We start from the raw sequence: 21074 nt of genomic DNA on the forward strand, positions 1-21074 counted from the left end.
AAAAAAAGACAAATTATGGAATTTTCTGCAACTGAATATTTCCTTAATTTTGGTTGGTCTTCCTTGAGTTTGGCCTCATTGGCTCAGTGGGCATTATAACCTACAACTCTTGCACCAATTTTGAACATAACAATGAAGCTGAAAAAATGTAGTTGTTCACCAGCATCGCAATTCCATTACTTTTTATCATGGCTTACCTTGGTGTGGTTTGCAGAGTGCTTCAGAAAGATGAGGAAATCTGTTTCTTGCACCCATCCTGATTTATTTCCACTACCAGTACTTCCTACTGGTCCATCTCTGACACAGTGGTCTGCATAATGTATGTGTGGGAACACAAACAGTGGAGGAATTGTGTTGCCAATGGCATTAACCGCATATACAAAAGCGACCAGTGAACCTCTCTCTGCTGATGTCGTTGCCCCAACTTGTTTAATATAAGTTAAAGTAATAGTGTGGCAAGTTGTAACATCTGCGTTATTGTTACAACTAACCCAGACTGTTGCTGTTACAACTGACCCAGACTCCTATAGCCATGAACTCGCTAACATTACAGCCAACGGCTAAAACATTAGCACTAAAGACCTACACAGAATATATCCCCATAGACATACAAATAACATAACTCAAGTTTGATGAGTTTAACTGCAAAGCAGATAATGCTATTACAAATTGAAATAAAGTAGAAAAATTTACTTTTTGGCATACAAATTACTTTTTTTCATGTTAAATTGTCTGTGTTTGACAAAATGTGCTGATTTTTCACGTGTGATAGCAGAACTGAATCGGGCATGCACAGGATGAGTCACATCATTTGAAACTTAGCCCTGATTGGAGAAATTGGAAGTGTTACAACTGACCCACGTAACAACTATCCCCGGTCTCCCCTACATTACTTTGCATCTTTTCATCATTCTGACTAAGTAACAACACAGTGGTAAACCGTTTCCTCAAAACAAAAGGGCAACAATGTTGAACCTCTTGGCCAGCTGAACCCTGGGTTTCCTTCAAAGACATTTTTGTTGTTGCACCGATGGTTTGTTGATTATTCTGAAACAAACCATAGGTGCAGATTTAGCGGCCATGCTCTGTCTCTCTGTACTGGCCATGTGATTGACTGCTGACCTTGTCGGGGTGCCCACACTGTCTTTTCTCCAATGTCAGGTGGGGCACAGTCTAGCCCCCCCCCCCCCCCCCCCCCACCACCACCACCACCACCACCACCATCATCTCTGATAACAAGTTAGCAAAAGAAATGATTTTTTTCCCCGCCTACCACTCTCAGGGCCCTGAAACATCTTGGCTTAGGGCCTGTTAAAGCTTCACTGCTGGGTATATAGTACCACAACTACAGAACACTGATAGACAGACAGAACTGTAATTAATGATATTCAAAAGTTAAAGCAAACGTGCAAATAATGCGTGTTCTCATATTCAGAATGAATCCTGAATGGAGCTTTATATATTAACAGTAGTATTTCTCCTGCAGTAACCAAAGTATGAGGTCCGTGTAGACAGGAGGTGCATTATCCAGGGACCTAACCATCCACCCCGATGGCACGCGATATGTAGTGATTTTTCCTAGACAAAAAAGTGGCATTACGACTACCACCTTCCTCATATCTCCCTGCTATCCCACCAGGAGTCTGATGTCCGGGGAGGAGTTTGCCTTGGGACCCACAAAACTTTTGCGTGTGTGCGTTTCGACGCCACGCCTCTGCCTCCGTGCGTTTTCCTCCGCGCGTTGATTTCATACCAAACTCATACTTTGCATTCCGCCTTTTTCTGTCAAACGCAGCTGTTTTGCCCTGGAAATACTCCCGAATCACGAGGCTACTTTTCTACAGAAAAAAGGGGCACACAACAAAAAGCGTGTGCCTGTAGGAGCGGGGCAGGAGAGCCGTTGTGAGGTGAGTGTGCTCTCATATAGTTCTTTGTTGTGTGTAGCAACTTTTCATGCTGCAGCAGCTGCTTCGCTTCGAGTGTGCTGGAAGTTTTGGGATATTTGACATATTTCGCATTTTCCCGCTGTGCCTGTAGTGATTCAGGGACTCACGTGTTTAGCAGGGAATTCCTCTAATATTTACTCAAGCATTCGTTCTGTATTCGGCTAGTTTAATGCGTCTCTCAGACTTAGTTTGCAGTTTATTGCAGTATTATTAGCTCCCAAGCTAGCCAACTAGCATGTCAGTTCGAGTGTGTTAGCGGTGGCTTGCTGGTTATATATCCACTGAAAAACAGAAAATAACTGGTCGATAGCATACAATGACTACCACTGGAAGTGCTTGTGTGCGGTTTTTAGGAACTTTTATGGACAGTTAGTTGGAAGTTTTTCCGCTTTGGGGATCAAAGGGATATTTTGCCAACTCACACTCGGCTAAACCGCTTCCAAGCGTTCACCGTGATTTCATTTTCCCTCTGCATGCTCGCAGATGGGACTCATTTCTTGCTGCTGTGAAAGTTGTATCAACATGTGAAACTAAGAGTCGTAGGAGTTTCAAAGGAAAGGCCATGGGAGAATTTACAGCATATGTGTGTGATCTGATTGCTTTGTTAAAATTGTGTAAGATGTGACCATGTTAAGGTTATCCGAGTGTTTAAAAGAGTCGATCGGTTTACTGTCTATATCCATAAAGCCTCTCGGTACTGTAGTAGTCAGTGTGCAAAGAGTTCATAGAAATCTGTGAAGTTTTGGTTGTTCATAATGTCGACGGTGCTCCACTGGGAGCAGTAGACAGCCCCTAATGTGCATGACTTTTCGGTGTTCGCTGATCTCATAGCTTTATTTAGCTCAATGCTGTACTGGCCTCCTCGTTGCACTAAAACACCTGACCTTTTGACCACGGGTGCTATATTGAAACAGGCAGAGCCAGCAACATATGTGCTCTGTGGCCAGTATCCTAACTTTGCATCACCACTGCTCTTGACAAATCTGTGGCCATGACAGCTCATCAGATTTCAGAACTCCTAACCAAACTGCACAGCAATGCTCCCAGTGCTGGTAATGCAAGTCTGTGATTGTGGTGTATGTGTTACATCAGCACTAGGTTTGATTATTTAAGCCAAGTTTCCCCCTGGGATTTGTTAAACCGTCTGTGAGCTCCCCACCATGCTAAAGAAAAGGGTATTAGATGATTGACGCCCCCCCTTAATCAAATGCATAAACTAAGTTAACGTTAGAGTAAATTGTCATAAACATATTTTTTTGTCATTACACCAACTAAGGTCATACTTCATGTTAACACATTTAGACTTCCTGTGTGAAAAATCTCCGTTTCAGATTATTACATGTGTGTGCTGCTTATAACTTTGTATATACAGAGTGTCTGTTTTTTAAAATGTATATTTAAATGTGTGTTGCCTGGTAGCCTCACATCTGCCTACAGTATCTTCCACTAATGAAAAACGTGAAAATGATGAGTAATATTTTTTGACATTCCAGAAATGTATCTTAGTAGTTATGTATTAAAGTAGTTCGATTTAATTTATTTATTTAGTTTTAGCAGTTTAGTGGTATAGACACTTTACTAGGCAACACCATTTGCTTAGCTGTCTAGTATGCCACATATGCTGACAGTATTTTCAATACTAGAGTCAAGTCATTCACATGGACAAACCATGATGACACCATATGTCATGTTGATATCATGCTGATGTCATGTTCCTGTCCTGCTCGTGCTGATATCTTATATTGGTCAGGCTCTACTTACTATACAGTTAGCTGACCTGAAATGTATGTAACCTAAATCCCACTGAAGAATATAGGAAACTTCCTTCCTTCTGTCTTATTAATCCTAATCAACCAGAAGCTCGGGCTTTAGACTGTTCTATATGCTTTGTTACACACACACACACACACGCACACACACACTTTCACTTTGATTTCTGTCAGGGAGAGGGGATATCTCTAATGTGGTCATCTCAAGGGCACAACTAGCTTAGAGCATGGAAGCCCCTCCCACCTTCTGTTTGGATGGAAAGGCCAATCAGAAGAAAGTTGGCTTAAATGGAGGGTGACCTAAAGGAGGAGAAGGTGGAGGTAGAAGGGCCTGCTTTAGACATGACGAGGGGATGCACTGAGGGGCTTCACTAAGGCTCATTTTAAGATAAATAACAATTGTTTTTCAAATCATGACTCATGCAAAGCTACTCTTGTTGTGGTCATTATAATCTTTTTGTCTGTGAACATGAAAAGCAATATGACATCATGATGAGTTTGTTCCAGTCAGGACAAAGAAACACCTTCCCAGTTGCAGACGTCCCACAGTAGAGCTTTCAGGACAATCGCATCCCACCTCCCTCGAATATCAAAATGTTCTTTTAGACTTTGTGCTTGCCTGACCACCCCGCTAGGCCTTTCTGATCTCTATGGCAACAGCTCAGTCCAGTCAGTAGTGATTGAAACCGGGAAGGCCCTGCACACAGTGTGCAGAATAAACCCACCACAGCAGGGGAAGCTCAGCGACCACACTGATCCTCTGTGGTTCCTCTGTGGCAGGGACCATATTAACCACACTCTGGAAAACATTACACACCAGGCAACATTCATGTCGCATATGTGTGTCTGTGTTTGAAGAGACTTGGAGCATCTTCAACAATAACAAAAGAATGTGTAATTTCCTTATGTGGCCTACACAGCCAAGGTTGGAGTCTTCTAAAGTTTGTGTTGCCTTTTAGGCTAGTTTCTGTGTAATGAACAGCTAAGAAAAAGGAATAGCTGGTCTCATCTTCACTAAGCGCAGTCAGTTAAATATTTAATGTATTACATCTTGTGATCTCATCTTAATAGTGACACATCCTGGTAGTGTCCTTCTTGACCCTGGATAGTGTCTTTAAACATTTATAAACCCTTAATATTTTAGCTTGTCACTTGTTAGGTCTTTGACCACGGGTGCCAGAACTATTAATACACACCGTACCCATGGACGCTGTAAACAGCTCAAAGTGAATCTGATCTCGCTCTTGGTGTGTAGACACTTGTAGTCGGAGAAATCTGTCGCTATTCTCAACAGCCGCAAAGTTGATCTCAGTCTCGTCCATCCATCATGATGTCAGTGATGTGGATTAACAAAACAAGGTGTGTGGTTTAATTTTCTTGAGCTGTCAGTGTGCCTCAGATTCCCTGTGTTAAAAATAACAAGTTTAAAAACAATGAAACAATTTCTTTTTTTAGCAAAATGCTTTATACACTGCTGATCTAACTTAAGTTTTGGGGGGTTTTCTGTTCACATGAAGGGATTAAGAGTAAGGAAATAAGCTCTTAAACCTGTACTACATTTTAATATGGGAAAAGTGTCAAAACGTCATGTTTTACTTGTTGTGGAAACCTCGTTCCCCTTCTCTAGGCTGCATACTACAGTCTAAAGATGTTCTGTGCTTTTAACTGCTTAGGTTGTCCACGTTTGGCATTACAAAATAATGTACATGCATGGCGACTACACTTAGGTTTGTTCAACTGCTCAGTAACGGAGCTATCTAATCAGGCAAGCGCATGGCAGTAATGCATTTAGGCAAGTAGAAATGTTCAAAGCAAGTATCAAAATGGGGATGAAAGATGATTAAAGTGACTGTGAACAGACAGGCTTGTCTGAGGATTTCAGAAACTGCAGATTATTGTCAGATAAAGGGAAAATGCCTTGTTGATGTCAGAGGCCAGATGAGAATGGTCAGACTGCTTTGAGCTGATAAGAAGGTAACAGGAACTCAAATAACCACTTGTTACAGCCAAGGTTTGCAGAACATCATCTCTGAACATGCAGCACATTGAACCTTAAAGAAGTGGGCCTACAATACCACTTTGAGTGTTTCTATTAGCTAAGAACAGGAAAGCAAGGCTAAAGTTCACACAGACTCACGTAAACAACATGAAAGCACGGGTCCACCCTGCCTCGTAACAATTCGTGGTGTAACTGTCTGGAGGGTGTTTTCTTAGCTCACTCTAGGCTTGAATGGGTGAATGAGGCAACTTGCATGAAGCACTTCAGGTGCTCAGGTACAGAAGAAAAAGCACTCTATAAGAACCGACGTGACGCTTAAAATGTCCTTAACTGCAAAAATGAATTAGCTGTGCACAGTTTACAGTTTTTTTGTATAGGACAGAAAACGGCTGCATCCGTTTCTCAAAATCTTGCTGCTTGCAGTGCAGTGTAGCTGTGACAACAACAAATCTGTTTCCTAATCATGTTTTGGCTTCAACATGGAAGGAAACATGTTAAAACCAGGGTTCAGGGTAAGTTTTGTAACAAGTATTTGTATATTTTTGTTAGTCCTGGATAAGGGCTTTTCCTCAGTTGCCTGTATTTCTGCCTATTGGTTTAAATTTTAAATTCAAGCTGAGTGTAATTGTGTGAATAGTATAAAAGTGAAAGTGTGCACTTCTCTCTATTGCTCTCTGGCCTCTTCATTTGTGAGGAGGGCAGACAGACAAAATGGAGAAACCTTCTTACAGCCACCACGCCCCCCAAAAAGCATAACACTGTAACACTAACGTGTCAGATCCAGTTTAGCGGATCTGTTCCACATTTATCTTGTTTCGTGTGTTGTAGGTGTGTTGTAGCTGGAGCCGTCATCATTGCGTCGGAGTGGAGTTGCCGTGGCAGCCCTGATGGGGCGCAGGAGGAGGGTGCCAGTCCCAATGGAGAGGGACTGGGAGACGGGGCGGACCGCGGATTGGACGGGGATCCTGAAGGGGTGTGGAGCCCAGACATTGAGCAGAGCTTTCAGGAAGCTCTGGCCATCTACCCTCCTTGTGGAAGGAGGAAGATCATACTGTCAGATGAGGGGAAGATGTATGGTGAGGAGCAGCAACTTTCTATCCCTTTCCCCTCTAGTTTCTTCTTCGATATTGAAATGAAAGCTCAAACAAAACATATTCAAAGAAGCTGTAATATTTAACTGACTTGTTTGTAAAGGATTTGACTTTAATTTGTCAGTTTCCTTTTTGGGTTTAAATAATTTTCTTTCGATGACTGTGTAAAATTGCAGATATTTAAATTTAATAGAGTCAATAAACATAAAGCAATGACTGTAGCAGCCAGTATGACATGTTTGTTATCTGTAGGCACCCTTTGCTTGACCCAACCATTTTGGAATAAATAAAAATGATAATAATAAAGGCTTTACATGTATGAACACTTTATTCCAGAATTTTAGTTCTTAGAAGAACCACACCAAAAAAAAACCCAAATTTTAATCAACTGCCTGCACTTTGGGACAGAGTTGGTTTTTGACCCCTGTGCAGAATCACCTTGCTTTATGCGTAGGTGATCAGCTCGCAGGTATTTTCAACAGGCTACGTAGTTTTTTGTTTCAGAGGACAATCTGCAGTGATAAGGTTAAAGGAAGGAGCATGTTGACTTCTCATGTCAACTTGTAGTTAACTTCTGAATAACTTCTGTTGTTCTGCATAAATGGTCTGTGAAACACCAGGAACAGATTTGTTCTAAATGCACACAAGCAACGTTTCATGTGTTTGTTTTTTATTAGGATTGGTTTAAGATGCTGCCTGTGAAAAGAGCTCTTTATTTTGGCTTTTTTCTTACCTTATGAAACCCTTGTGATCCTTTTTTCTTTTTTTTGAAGGGGGGAGTTGAGTGTTTGCACTCTGAATCAGACTGTGAAGCATTTGTGCATTTGTAAGGGTGTTCAGCAGTGAGGGGAGCAGGATATATGATACCAGGTGACAGAAAGGGAAAGTTTGTTTCAGCATTGTGGCATTTTCTCCTTTTGTGGAAGCGTGGGGCTCAGTGTGTTGGTTGACCTTCCCTGCTTCCCTCTCCTTTAACGAGGATTGTCCCGTTGATGTATGCTTACACTTACTAAAAAGCAACACTGAGACTGAGCGTAATATTAGCTGTACAACACCCAACCTTGCATCGGTGCTTCTTAATACTGTGAGCTACTAAGTATCCATTTCAACTTTTGCATAATTGGATGTGACTTTTTATGTTAAGATATTGTTTAATATAAATGATAAACCAGTTTAGAGGATATAAAATGAAAACCACGGAGATTTATCAGCTATTTTTCACCTATAGTCAGATGTGGACAGGTGTTCCAACATCACCCAATATTGCTAAATGAAAATACATCTCATGCCTTAAAGTGGTTTGTGTGCATAAACACTCACACTAGTGTAAAGGAATTAAAACTACGCAGTGCTCATTTAGCTTATCGGCACAAGTGTGAATTAAACTGTTATGAACACAGCATTAAAATTATATACTGATTTCATAGTAACGCGAATCTCAGTGGGTGTTTGCTTTAATTATCCTTCTTGAGCTAAACTAGGCCAGTCGTAATTGATCCAGCCTGCGTGCTGTCTTTGGTGGCAGTCATATGTTACTACCATGATGTCACCCTGGATTATAGTGCCAAGCAAGTATTTCTAAATAGGGATGATCAGCAGACTCGGTGACACAGATAATGCAGCGTGTGTGCGCGTGTGTGTCAGTAATGATGTTTTAATATTGGATTGATATTTTAGTTTGTTGAAACTTAACACTCAGCTTCTTCATCATCTATCTCTTCATAATCATTTGGCAGTTAGATGGGTGCTGGATAAATACTCTAATGATTTAATAAGTAATGCAGATGAAAAATAATATACTAACTTTGGCATCTACTGCTTTTAAATCACACCACACCTATATCCATCGTTATTAGACTTTGAAAAACATTTTCAGCACACGGTGACAAATATCTTGGCTTTTACTTTAGGGTTGTTTTTAAAGATTGATATATGCATATTTGGTGTTTTTAAAATCCACGTATTTATCCTTTTATTTCAGTCATGTAAAAAACTTTTTCTAACATCTGCTGTGTGTAGTGATTAATCAGTCCTTACTAAGACATTATGGCAGTGTAGTTAAAAAATAAATTGTTTTATTGTCACAAGTTGTGGATTACTTGTTTACGCTCTGCCTGACTCTACTCCGATCAGATTGTTACCTTTTTAGTGTACCAAACCTGCGATGCCCAAAGTTGCCTTGTACCCTCTAGTACCCAACTGTGCAACATCAAGACTCAACATGATTCAGCTGTGGGGTTTTTTCATTGCATCTTATTTTCATCTCTATCCTTAATCATCCTAGCATGCTGCACATCCTTTCCAGCCCAAAAGCCACTCAGAACAAGTCCTGTTCTCCTTCCTTAGTTTCTAGTCTTACATACAACTCACTATAAACCTTTTCCTTTGCTTTTACCACCTCTTTCTTTGCTGGATGACTAGCCTTCCAATACTCCTGCTTTCTTCATCTATCCAACCACTCCCCTTTGACTTTTTCTTTGCTTTCTTTGAATACTTTGTTGCATATCCTCGTTTCACCATGGAGTCTCCTTTTCATCATTTCTCTGTTCCCTTCTGGTAATACTCTGTATCACTTTATTCAGTCTACTTCAGAATTCCTTGTGCTCTTTTAACGGACAGCCAGCCTGTGGGATTACACTCAACACCACGCCTTCAGCTTGATCAGTTTAAATTTCTGACTCTCTCCACCTCAACAACACTCTTCACATACTTTTACTTGAAATTTCTTTCCTACTTCATTTCACTTCCTATCTACACCATGGTAGAACAGTTGGAATCAACCTCTGTTTCTTCTGGTCTTCCTTCCCCTCCATCTGGTCTCTTGCACGTATTATCGTATCCATCATGTCGGCCAGTTCTCTCCCTTTACCCGTCATAGTTCCTGCATTTAAATTCCTCCTCAAACCTCCTCACTCCTGCCTTTCCGTCTTTCTTGCTGCCTTCAAACACGCCTTCCCCCTCTCTTCTTTCTTTGTCTTCGGCCAACAGTACCACAGTTTCCACTAGGACCCACTTAGCTAACAGTACCAGGGGCTGTTGTTGTTCACCCAGGCCCTTTCCAATCAAGTATGGAAATTACATTCTTGATGATCCGCATGTTTGATTAGGCAAAGATTATATTCCAGGTGCCCTTCCTGATGCAACCGTCACATTTATCAGGACTTGGGACGGCCCACTATGAGTACACTGGTTTGTGCCCTCACCTTGTGGCTCAGTTATATTACATATTTATAGTTGTAGCTTATCTTGCCTTATATTATAGTAAAATAGATCTGACATCTAAAGAAAGAGCTTTTACCCTTATGTGGAGTAGTGGCAGGCTGCAGGGTAGTGCATGTGTCCTGTTTTGGGAATTGGAGCAGACTGCTGTGTCTGAGTCAGCCCCTTCTGTTGATTTTGGGAAATTCTGTGCTCTGGTAACTTAACAGTGCTGATGTGACTCATCTGAAATCCCTACAGCATCACAGCCTTTTCCAGAAAAAAGGATGATGATGATGATGATGATGATGTTAGTAAGTGTGCATGTGTGCTAAATGATTACAGCTGTGGGATCAGTCTGGTCACCTTTATATTTAACTGCTTGCGGCGTGCTGTATAATGGGTTACTTAGAAGTTACAAGCGACGAGCAGATCATCGGGTGTGGGTTGGAACTGAGAAGAGGGAGAAGGAAAGAGCTGACCAGGCAGTCTGTGCTGACCACATTTTGGAAGTCTGTTAACAATATCATGACCTCTCCTCTGCTTTTCTCTCCATTCCCACCATTTCTTCATCGCTTTTGAATGTCTGCCAGCAAGCAAACGCAAACCTGACTAAAAATTAATACATGCTATTCTTAATAGAAATGTCTTACAGCCTGAGAATAGGAGAACTTGACAAGTCTTTATGGGGATTTATAAGAATCTCACTACCTTGGAGACACACACTTTCACACTTAAAACATTTCACCATAAGTGGCATCACATTGAGGTTTTATTTTATGCTTGCAGATACAGACAGTGGATTCAAAAGTATGCACGGCTTCATTTTAGAACTTGACCAGTAAGTTCGGGACAGTCTAAACATAAATTTGAATGTCACTGTGACCACTAAACTCAAACAATAAGGACTCTCGGTCCAGCCATTTGTGTTACGATTGTACTTATTGTATTTTACGTTGTGAGACACAAACTACTAGACCACAACCACATTTGGCTTCAGATTCAAGGCAAATGAAGTTTAGCTTAATGTGGAGTGTTCACCCATGTCCGCCTGTCTTTTAGATTCATATTTGTTTCAGTGAACAAATGGGATGCAACAAGTGGTGCAATTTAACAACTTTAATATGTACAGACATATGTAGGAACGATGGTTCTTTTTTAAAAAACTTATTTGCTTTACATTGCCTTTGTCATACATCAACCACAACAGTCATAATTAACTTTGGCTTTAAAAAAATGCAGCCATTTAGATTTGTTATTGTAAATTTCTTTTGATTACTAGGACATTCCTCCTCAGAAAATCGCACAGTTCAGTTTTGGAGCTGTGATTCTGTCTGTTTTTGCAGCATCATAAAAAGTTACAGGGTCCTACGTGGCTCAAGCAGCAGAGGGAGCTACTGCCTGGAGCTACTTGCAATCTTACTATAATACATGAAAGCTCTGTCTACCTATCTGACCACAAAACCCTTCTACATAATGGGAGCTGAGCTGGCACACAGTAGTGATGCCCTCACGTTGCCTAGCAACCACCTACACGTGGGCTAAAACGACGCATTTGTTGCATTTCTGCACCTGCGACACCATTAAAGCAAGCTTGGGATCATTTTCATTTATTTATATACACAAAGCTAGACACGTGCAATATATAGTCATCTTGTTGCTTAGCAACCACCTAACAGCCTCAAATAACATTTGATATAGTAGAACTGATGAGTGAATTGATGCTGTTTTTTAGATTAAGTTGATATGGTTCCTTGATCATTGAAAGATTTAAATACATTTTATTGTATATCAATAGTCATGTCACTCCCACATTTACCTTGTAATTTTTTTACCACTCCTGTTTTCTTACTTTTCTCAATGTCATTATGCAAATCAGTTTGTCAGCAGCACAAACAGCCCAAACAATACTGCAGCTTGGCCACATACTAGTAATGTAAATACTAGAGAGTGACTGTTACAGGGAGACATTTGAATATGCCCATGCTAAGTCTGCTCATAAGGTGTGAGCTATATCTGCCCAAACAGTGCAGTTTAAGAATAACTTAACAATTGTATAACGTGTTTGTTTTTTAGTCATTCTAATTTTATCAGTTTCTATGTCATGTCAGGTCGAAATGAGCTGATAGCTCGCTATATCAAGCTGCGAACGGGGAAGACACGCACACGCAAACAGGTACGCACAGATATTTGTGTCGACTACGACACTGATCTGTTTTATGTAACAGGATTTAAGTGCATCTTGTTTAAATGAATATTTATGGACTGTGTCTGTTTAAAATGATGAAATCATTGTGTAAATGTGTGTTTTCACGGGGGCAACCCTGGGTCCACAGGTGTCTAGTCATATTCAGGTTTTGGCACGTAAGAGGGTACGAGAATACCAGGCAAGCATCAAGGTGGGTTCTCACTGACTATACTCTACTCCTCTCTGTAGTCACAGCCTTCTTCTTTTCTCTTTCCTTTTCCTTCATCCTGTCTTTCCTCAGGTCTCTAGTCACCTGCAAGTCTTGGCCAAGAGAAAGTCTCGCGAGATTCAGTCTAAGCTGAAGGTATACATGCTCACTGACTTTGCAATGCTAGCCGCTTCGCTTTGCATGCTCAGATGTAACTTGACCCAATCTTAGACGCAGATTTTTCTGCTGGGGTACTACCTGTATTGGGGGAATCTTTACTGTCAAAGCCGACTCCCACCACCTTAAAACTACAACTATATTTAACTGTATTTTCCAACCGTGCCCTTAAAACTGGTGCCTTGCTCTTAGTTCTTAACATCGGCCATACGAGTCTCCAGGGAACTGCAACTGCTAATCAAATTGCAGACGATCAATATAACCTTCATGGAGCCTTTTTGTCGAGACCAGTAGAAAACTTTGATGGACCAAAGTTAAATCCAGTATAGAAGGACTTTGCTGCATGATTGGAATATAGTCAGTAGGGCACAGACATTTATTTATTTATTTTGCTTGTATTGTCTAGCATTGCACAGTGCACAAGTTTGTTTTCTTGAGTGTTTATATATGTTTGGCATCATTTTTATGCATGGCTGGTACGTTGGTCATTTCACTTGGATCAAGTTTGTGGCCTTAGACAAATAATTGCATGAGATTAGGTTGCTGGCTTTTGTTGACCACTTAGTTTACAATGCTAGCGGCATGTAACCTACATGCATGCCCCCATATCAGTAAACATGCAAGGTGTCTTTAATGTGGCCATTTGAGGAATTTCAAAAGTTTTCTCCGTTGATTTTTCTCTTTCTTTAGATTCTTGCTCTTGAACATTTCCTACATTTCTTTTTATCTTTTCTCTCTATTTCTTTCTTGTGGTTTTACCATTCTCTGTTCTACACAAAACAAACCGTCATTTTACACCAAATCTGTTGAACCACCTGCTCTCCTGTACACATGTGGAGAGTAACCTTTATAATCTCCAGATATAAACAAAGGACTCAGTTTTATGATGGAACAGATCAGTAGGACATATCCTGCTCTTTCAGTATAAGGCAGTGCTTTTGACTACAGTTACAGCTGATTTCACCTTTTTCACCCATGAAAATTTCATTCTAACTTGAAAAATGAACCTAAATTCATTAACTCACGACACCAAAGTGAAAATTGTGTTTTTAGGTTTTTGATTTTATTTATTTATTTAATTTATTATTCATGTATGCGCACATCTGTTTATTTTCTGACAAATTTATTTAAAGAAATAGTTGAAATAAGTATGTCAAAGCATTTGGACTATAAATTAAGTTCTTTGTGGACATCAGTCACTTTTGATTGTTGGCCATGCTCACATGGATTGTGCAGTTTATTCTTTCTGGGTCATCCGCTGACATTAGCTGAGACTTTGATGGTGCCACCAGCACTACTCCCAGACTAATCATGAATCATTTGATCCCATATGGAAAAGATATATATAAATCTTATAAAGTTTGTGTCTGTCTTGTGTGAAACTTGTATGAAAAGCATATAAGAGTGAAAACAGATATAAGATCCCTTGAAAAATTATATAATGAAACTTGTATGTTTTAGTAAGTATCCAAAACAAAGTATGAAAGTAATGAGAAAGTGGCCACTTTCATGAGTAATCACATATACGTTTTTACTATTTCTTTTCCGTATGGGATCAGTGATTGAGTCTTGTTGAGATGGTACTCCTCTCTGCAGTTAACTAACTGAACACCGATTAGTTAGCTTTGGGTTCTATCGAAGAAATACTTGCTTCCGTAGTTAAAGAGAAAACTCCAGGATGTGCTTCTAGGAACACTTCTAGCATCTGCTATCTTTTAAGCTGTGGTCTGCTAGACTGGTGGAACGGCAGAGAGGGACAGGGGGAGACTTAACAAACTGGTCAGGAGGACCAGCTCTGTCCTGGACTGTCTGCTGAAGTCCATCGAGCAGGTTGGGGAGGAGAGCATGTTGTCTAAGCTAACATCATCATGGACAACACCTCCCACCCCCTGCATGACACTGCGAGCACTGAGCAGCTCGTTCAGCAGGAGACGTTTACACCCACAGTGTAGGAAGGAGCGAAGGACACCCCCCCCACACACACACACGTACATATCTCTGTACAATTATTATACATATTTCTGTACATTGTTATCTCTATATGCGAACTTCAGTTGCTTATTTATATAAGACCACTTTGTGTCTGGCTTCTATATTTTATATTCCACTTGCCATAAGAGCTGCGTAACAGCCAAACTTCTCATTCGTGGAATAATAAAGCTTTATTCTATTCTATTCTATTTAGAAAATAAAAAACTTTTATTCAGACATAAACATGCAAAAAGTGAATGTATCTAAATGTTTTCTGAAGTATGAACAAGGCATATTCCTAACAATGATTTTGTGATCTGCTTTTACTTTGAATGTACTGAAGTTAATTAATAAAATGTCTTTTTTGCCATAGGCCATGAACTTGGTAAGTTTCGGTTATGCAACTACAGTTTTCTGCTTCAGGCTTCTGTGTTGTGTGGTTGGCATCACATTGCTGCTAGTCCACAGTTGCAGTTTTATTGCCAAACTCAAAAAACAAAACCCTGCTTGTTGCTCTTTCGTTTTAGTGGCTTTAGTGAAATACTGGTGACGGTTAGCTCTTCTTACTTGGTTTGCCTCCTGCTTCGGCTCCCCCTCGTGCGCTTTGCTTTCTGCGCTATTTTTCCATATAGTTGCTGCATCATGCTTATGTACACTACATGTTGGCTGGCTTGCTGTCTAAAGTGGCCTTTGGAGTTGGCTGATCTTGGAATGATAACCTGCATTTTATTGTGACGTTTCAGAGTTTTGTCATTGTGTTTTACTTTGTCTTTGTCATTCAGGACCAGGTCTCGAAGGACAAGGCGCTGCAGACGGTGGCCAATCTCTCATCAGCTCAGATCGTCTCTGCGAGTGTAATGAAACCCCAGACTCCCTTTCCTCCACCAGTCAGAGTGAGACGCTAACACAAACACATCTGTTGTTTTCTACTTTTCGGGGTAAACGTGAGCAAATCGTTTTACTCAATCTGTTTCTTCTTTGTGTAGTTTTGGCCCGGCCCTATGCCAGGACAGCCTGGGCATTCTCAGGAGTAAGTATAGCTGGCACATACCTTGGTTTTCTGTCTTGAAAATCAAACTTTCTTGCGTAAGCAGGTACATTTACTCATTTTTGGGGTTATTTCTTCTGTTTCGTTTTTACAGCATCAAGCCCTTTGCACAGCCGCCGTACACTACACTCCCAGCCCCCGTCCCTGCACCTATCAGTAAGTGTGAACTTGATTTGCACAGTTTTTTTTTTTTTTTTTAATAAATATTGTTATTTGAATTGTTTCACAGTTTTAAATGTTAAACAGGTTATGAGGCCTTGCCACCCCATCGACCTGCAGCTATAGCAGCTCCTGTATGGCAAGACAGAACCATTGCCTCTGCAAAACTACGGCTACTGGAGTACTCTGCTTTCATGGAGACTCAACGAGACAGAGAGACGGTACAGACAGCCAGAACCTTTTGAAGCAAGAGTCCTCAATATAAAAATTTTTCTTTCTTTTTACCCTCTTGGACTTATTTCTCCTTCCCTTCTACAGCATAAACATCTGTTCGTGCACATTGGCCCATCAAACCCTGGCTACAGTGACCCAGTGTTGGAGTCCATAGACGTGAGGCAGATTTACGACAAGTTCTCTGAGAAGAAAGGAGGCCTGAAAGAGCTTTACGAAAAAGGGCCACACAATGCATTCTTTCTTGTCAAGTTCTGGGTACGTAACCAACAACACTAAACCATTTTAGCAAAGAAAGTCAGCAAGTTCTAATCTCAAAAACTGAGCTGGCGTTTAGGACATGCGCACTAACATGCTTAAGTGTTTACACTAGATTACTTTCACTTTGTTAAACAAAAAATTGGGTTTTTTGTAGAGTTCATTTTGCAGTCTGAGGTAATAACCTGCTACACCACACGGGGGAAGCAAAGCCAGTGTAACACTAGAAATTATGCAGGAAATTACTTTTTCACTTTTTTGTTCTTAAACAAGTGTTTTTAGTTGCATTATTATTATTCAGCAAATCAAACACAAGTTCTTGAATAGTTTCTAGCTCGGTCCATGTAACGTGTGAGTATTAAACACTACAGTTATATTCTTTGGTGGTGACGTCTTCATTTATTTTCTTCTACCCCTTTATTTTTTGTCGCACTCATTCTGTGTCCATCTCATTCTCCTTGTTTTAGGCGGACCTGAGCAGTGACATCGAGGAAGGTTCTGGCGCTTTTTACGGCGTGAGCAGCCAGTACAGCGGAACAGAAAACATCACTATCAGTGTTTCAACAAAGGTCTGCTCCTTTGGTAAACAGGTGGTGGAAAAGGTTGAGGTGAGAAAATTATTCACACATTTTAATAATGGCTCTTATTTGTTGAATGTATGTACACATACTCAAATATATTTTACATTAGACCCCACCTGCATGTGTTTTAACTGCAAATAACGCATGTGGATTTCTCCTAACCAGACTGAATATGCACATCTGGAAGGAGGAAAGTACATGTTCCGCATCCATCGCTCACCCATGTGTGAATATATGATCAACTTCATCCACAAACTCAAACACCTGCCGGAGAAGTACATGATGAACAGTGTTCTGGAGAACTTCACCATTCTACAGGTGTGTGTGGGTAATCTGACCACCAATACAAAACCATACACTGTTTATAAACCTGCTTTGGTTCATAGTGTGAGGCAAGATTTGGTTAATAATTCATATAAACTATTATGTGGATAAAATGTAGAGTTGAATAGTTGAATATCCTTCAGCATCATTTAAAAACAATTGTTAAACTGAACTTTAAGAATTCATGAAAACGGCACGAGGGGGTTACAATCAACTGTACATTTACTGTATTGTACACTTTTTTTGTAGCTTTGCATATTTACATCGACATAGTGGATTTTAAATTGGGCTCGATGCTGAAAATCTTGTGAATATGATAACTTGAGAACAAGGTGATGTAGGATTCACACATTCATAATATAGTCGTCTCTACTAAAAATGGCAGAGGAGTTTCAACACCAGTGACCTTGACCTCAAGATCAGAGGTCAACCTTTATGATAATAATGAAATAGGTGAGGAACAGGCCTCAACTGACTGCCATGGTCCTTTCATGACAAAGTAAGCAGACATGATTTGACACTGAGTCCATTCAAAGTGCTCAGTTTCACTTCAGTTTTATTTCTATGACTCGATACACTTTTACATCGTAAATTAAAGACCTAGAAGTGATTAATTTGTATTTTCTAGTTTTCACTGTGTTTTTAAACATGAGGCCTAAAGACATGTCAGTGTAAGTGCGAGAGGCCTTTATTGCACTGGGGGGGGGGAGTGGCTAAATCAGTAATCTGGTACATTGTTAAAAAGGAGTGTACCAGCCAAATATTGACAGACCTAACTGCATGCTTATGACAGATTAGACCAGAAAGCTTTAGAGAGTCTGGCTCTCTCGGGGTGGAACCAAGATTAACAGCTCATAATCTGAACCATAACATATCTTGACCTGATCTCCACCAAGTCTACTGAAAAACTTCACTGACTCTCAAAACAACAGCAGCTGAAACCTAGTGCAGCATGTCCAGCAAGTAAACAGCATTTGGTGATGTGCATGAGTTTTGGGCTTCAGGCAGTCATTCACTGCAAATGATTTTAATCAAAGTATTAATACCAATTCTTAGATATTCATAAATGAGGTGAGATCTTAGATATTTGTGCAATTCATTTTGAACTAAATATAGAAATATAATAATAATAATAATAATAATAGAAATGTAAAAATGGGTGTGAGTGGGTTATTCCAAAATGTCTGTAAAACCCCTTGAATTAAAGCTTGCAGTTTGGTCACATATTTATTAATTGATTGATTTTATTTATTTTGAAATCCACTGTGGTGGTGTCCAGAGGCAAAAAAAACCCCCAAAAACAAATTATAGGCCTAACTGTGCACAAAGGTATTTTTGCACCTTCTTAATGTAATGAACTGAATTTGAAAAGGTTTTGCTGCACATTGACAAATGTACTTTCTCCCCCCTCAGTGCCTTTCTTGTCTTTATTTGTGTCTTTGCTAGGTGGTGTCCAACAGAGAAACTCAGGAGACTCTGCTGTGCATCGCCTTTGTGTTTGAAGTGTCCACGAGCGAACATGGAGCGCAGTACCATGTTTATCGACTAGTTAATGACTAGCAGCATGTTGTGTACATGCAGAGACTCTTCACGGACTTTTTGATACTCACACCATAAACACTATTTCCAGCTGAACACTCAGAATTGCTCCTCTATTCTAAACACACGTGTTTCAACAGACCAACCGTCACACTGTAGTCACGCCTGTTGTTTATGGTTTCCCATTGCTGGAACATGTATGATGTATGATCATATAACAGCATCCCTCTGCTTAAACCAAAAGAGTCGGCAAACGCAAAGGTCTTATATACATTAGATACTCCTTTTTTTTTTCTAATTGGAAATTGAAAAAACCTTTTAAAGTGAATCAAGTTTAACATGCAATCCTTTGATCAACAATGGAAGACTGTGTGATGCACTACAAGTGGATCTTTGCATTTGCATCACAGGTGTGACTGATGTGAGATGAGTTTGAATATAATCTATGAAAACAAATATTCATCGTTCATGTAACCTGCCACAAACACTATTACTTTTACAGACTGCAGTAGCTCTGCGAGGTACAGTTTGAATGAGTCTACATTGGAATAGCCTCTGTTACCTGTTTAGTATGAAATCGTGGACTTCAGTCAGCTCAATCGAAGGTCCAAGGATACTGCATAAAGTATAAGTGAGCCTCATGTAAAGAAGAGCATGTTGTATTTATATTTGATGTTGTGTCAAAGTGTAAAGAGGGAGATCATTTTAGGAGTATTTGCTTTCTCTTTGTAAAGGTTTCCAGTGGAGGACGTGTTTTCGACTGCCTCGCTTGTCGTTTTAAACAACAGAAGAATTCAGACAGTCTCAGACTAAGTTCACGTTTTGCTCTTTGCAGCATTTTTAACGACAGAATCACCTCCGTGGACGTGCAACTATTTTTACTTTGACTGTGTGGGCTTGCTGCAGTACTTCTACCTCCATGCGAGTTGGGATAAGAATGTGCTTTGATTTCTAAAGCCTTAAGCTGAGGAGCACTGATGTATAGGACACGTACACTACGCTTGTAACGGTACTGTTTGTAAGCCAAACCTAAGGTAAATAGTCCATTTTTGTAAAGATGAACTTTTTTTCTTTCTTTTTGTATTTCACCAGCAAAGCAAAAAAGTGTTACTCTAAAAATGTTAAAGGACGGGTGTTCGGGGTCTATCTGTTTTCATATGCAAACAATGGTATGGTACAGACCTCATTAAGGTCGCCAGCAGTGCACTGGGATAGATTTTGCCTGATAACACTAACGACTATCCAGCTGACACTTTTTTCTTTTATTCTATGTAATGTGTTGGATTATTGGTACATTTGGCTTTTCTCTTTCTTTAGTAAACCTCACATTTTTTACTTCCTATTACACTGTCATGGCCTCTCTGTGCAGGATTATCTTTGCCTGTGCCGAAGAGAATTTGTCATTTGACTTTCTATCATGACACTAAGAGCTAGCTGGCTCTATATTTTCTTTTTTTTTAAAAACATGAGATCATATTTTAATACTCACTGTGTGGTCAGCCAAAAGTGTTTTATTTTATAATTGCGTGTACTGTTTGGCTGTGCCTCGTCACTCCTGCCTGCTCAGTGAATTAAAACTGGCTATACGCTGTACCTGTAAAGTTACGCGTTGGTGTCTTGATCATAACGTTTAGACAGATGAGAGGAAACGAGCCTTCCTGGGTCTGAAAATAACAAATGGTAAATATCATTTTTAATCCACTGTTCCTAATTTATATATTCTGGTTGATCATGTCCACGTGCCTAATTGCTCTGAGTTCCTGCCAGTTAATTGGCTGAATTGTAATCTGGGTAAACGGTCAGTTGAACAGGTGTACCTAATTAAGTGGTCGCACCTAATTTAAATTAGAATGGAGCTTTTCACTGTTGGTACATAAAACATTTGTTAAATGTAGTGTAGGAATTAATAAGACACTTTTTTTCTTTCAAAAATAAGGAAATATGAGCATAAGCAATACTACAAGGTTTGTCTGAGAGTACGGGGGCTGTTTGTGTGTTTTTTGGGGGTTGTTTTGTTTTTTGTCCTCCTTTCCATGCAGGCTGACAAAGCCTGACTTAGTTTCACGGATGCAGAGCATGGCTGCTATATGAAAGGCACTCGTATATCCCTCAGTGTCCCTGGTGTTTTAACAACCAGGCACAGTTTGAGTCGCTTCTATGCTCATGACAGCGTTGACACAGAGATTGCAGTTTGTCGTTTGCCCTACTAGATGGCGCCCTTTGCTCAAATGTTTAAACAGCATCCAAAGTAGTATAATAATAATAATAATAATGGATACTTTATTGATCCCCATGGGGAAATTACTTGTTTTTCTCTGCATTTGACCCATTCACTCAGTGAAGCAGTGGGCAGCCCACTAAGCAGGCGCCCGGGGAGCAGTGTGTAG

The 21074-nt window shown here is 40.1% G+C and overlaps 1 protein-coding gene across 11 annotated transcripts; it reads left to right on the forward strand.

Annotated features, from left to right (window-relative positions):
- Nucleotides 1-1683: 1683 nt before the first annotated feature.
- tead3a (TEA domain family member 3 a) lies at nucleotides 1684-20280 on the forward strand. Of its 11 annotated transcripts, none has more exons than XM_086277217.1 (14): nucleotides 1684-1907; nucleotides 6543-6790; nucleotides 12115-12179; nucleotides 12340-12402; nucleotides 12493-12555; nucleotides 14921-14932; nucleotides 15330-15440; nucleotides 15534-15577; nucleotides 15690-15751; nucleotides 15842-15975; nucleotides 16073-16243; nucleotides 16711-16851; nucleotides 16990-17142; nucleotides 18595-20280. In XM_086277217.1, exons 2-14 carry the CDS (start codon nucleotides 6784-6786, stop codon nucleotides 18706-18708), a joined length of 1140 nt encoding a protein of 379 aa, XP_086133343.1. In that variant the 5' UTR covers nucleotides 1684-1907; nucleotides 6543-6783; the 3' UTR covers nucleotides 18709-20280. The 11 variants fall into 11 exon arrangements, with proteins under 11 accessions (XP_086133343.1, XP_086133346.1, XP_086133347.1 ...); XM_086277218.1 differs by lacking the exon at nucleotides 1684-1907 and adding an exon at nucleotides 5474-6226; XM_086277220.1 differs by lacking the exon at nucleotides 14921-14932.
- Nucleotides 20281-21074: the final 794 nt, after the last annotated feature.

This window comes from Aulonocara sp. 'chitande type north' Nkhata Bay, linkage group LG20 (genome assembly GCF_057382095.1).
Source record: "Aulonocara sp. 'chitande type north' Nkhata Bay isolate Kocher_YH1m ecotype deep benthic linkage group LG20, A_spYH_male_GT1.1, whole genome shotgun sequence".
NCBI classification, from domain to species: domain Eukaryota; kingdom Metazoa; phylum Chordata; class Actinopteri; order Cichliformes; family Cichlidae; genus Aulonocara; species Aulonocara sp. 'chitande type north' Nkhata Bay.

Bases quoted from the DNA above. Each gene is read 5' to 3' on its own strand.
- tead3a (XM_086277217.1), top strand. The intron at 16,244-16,710 runs GTACGTAACCAA...TCCTTGTTTTAG, and splicing joins TCTTTCTTGTCAAGTTCTGG to GCGGACCTGAGCAGTGACAT. The intron at 16,852-16,989 runs GTGAGAAAATTA...TCTCCTAACCAG, and splicing joins AGGTGGTGGAAAAGGTTGAG to ACTGAATATGCACATCTGGA.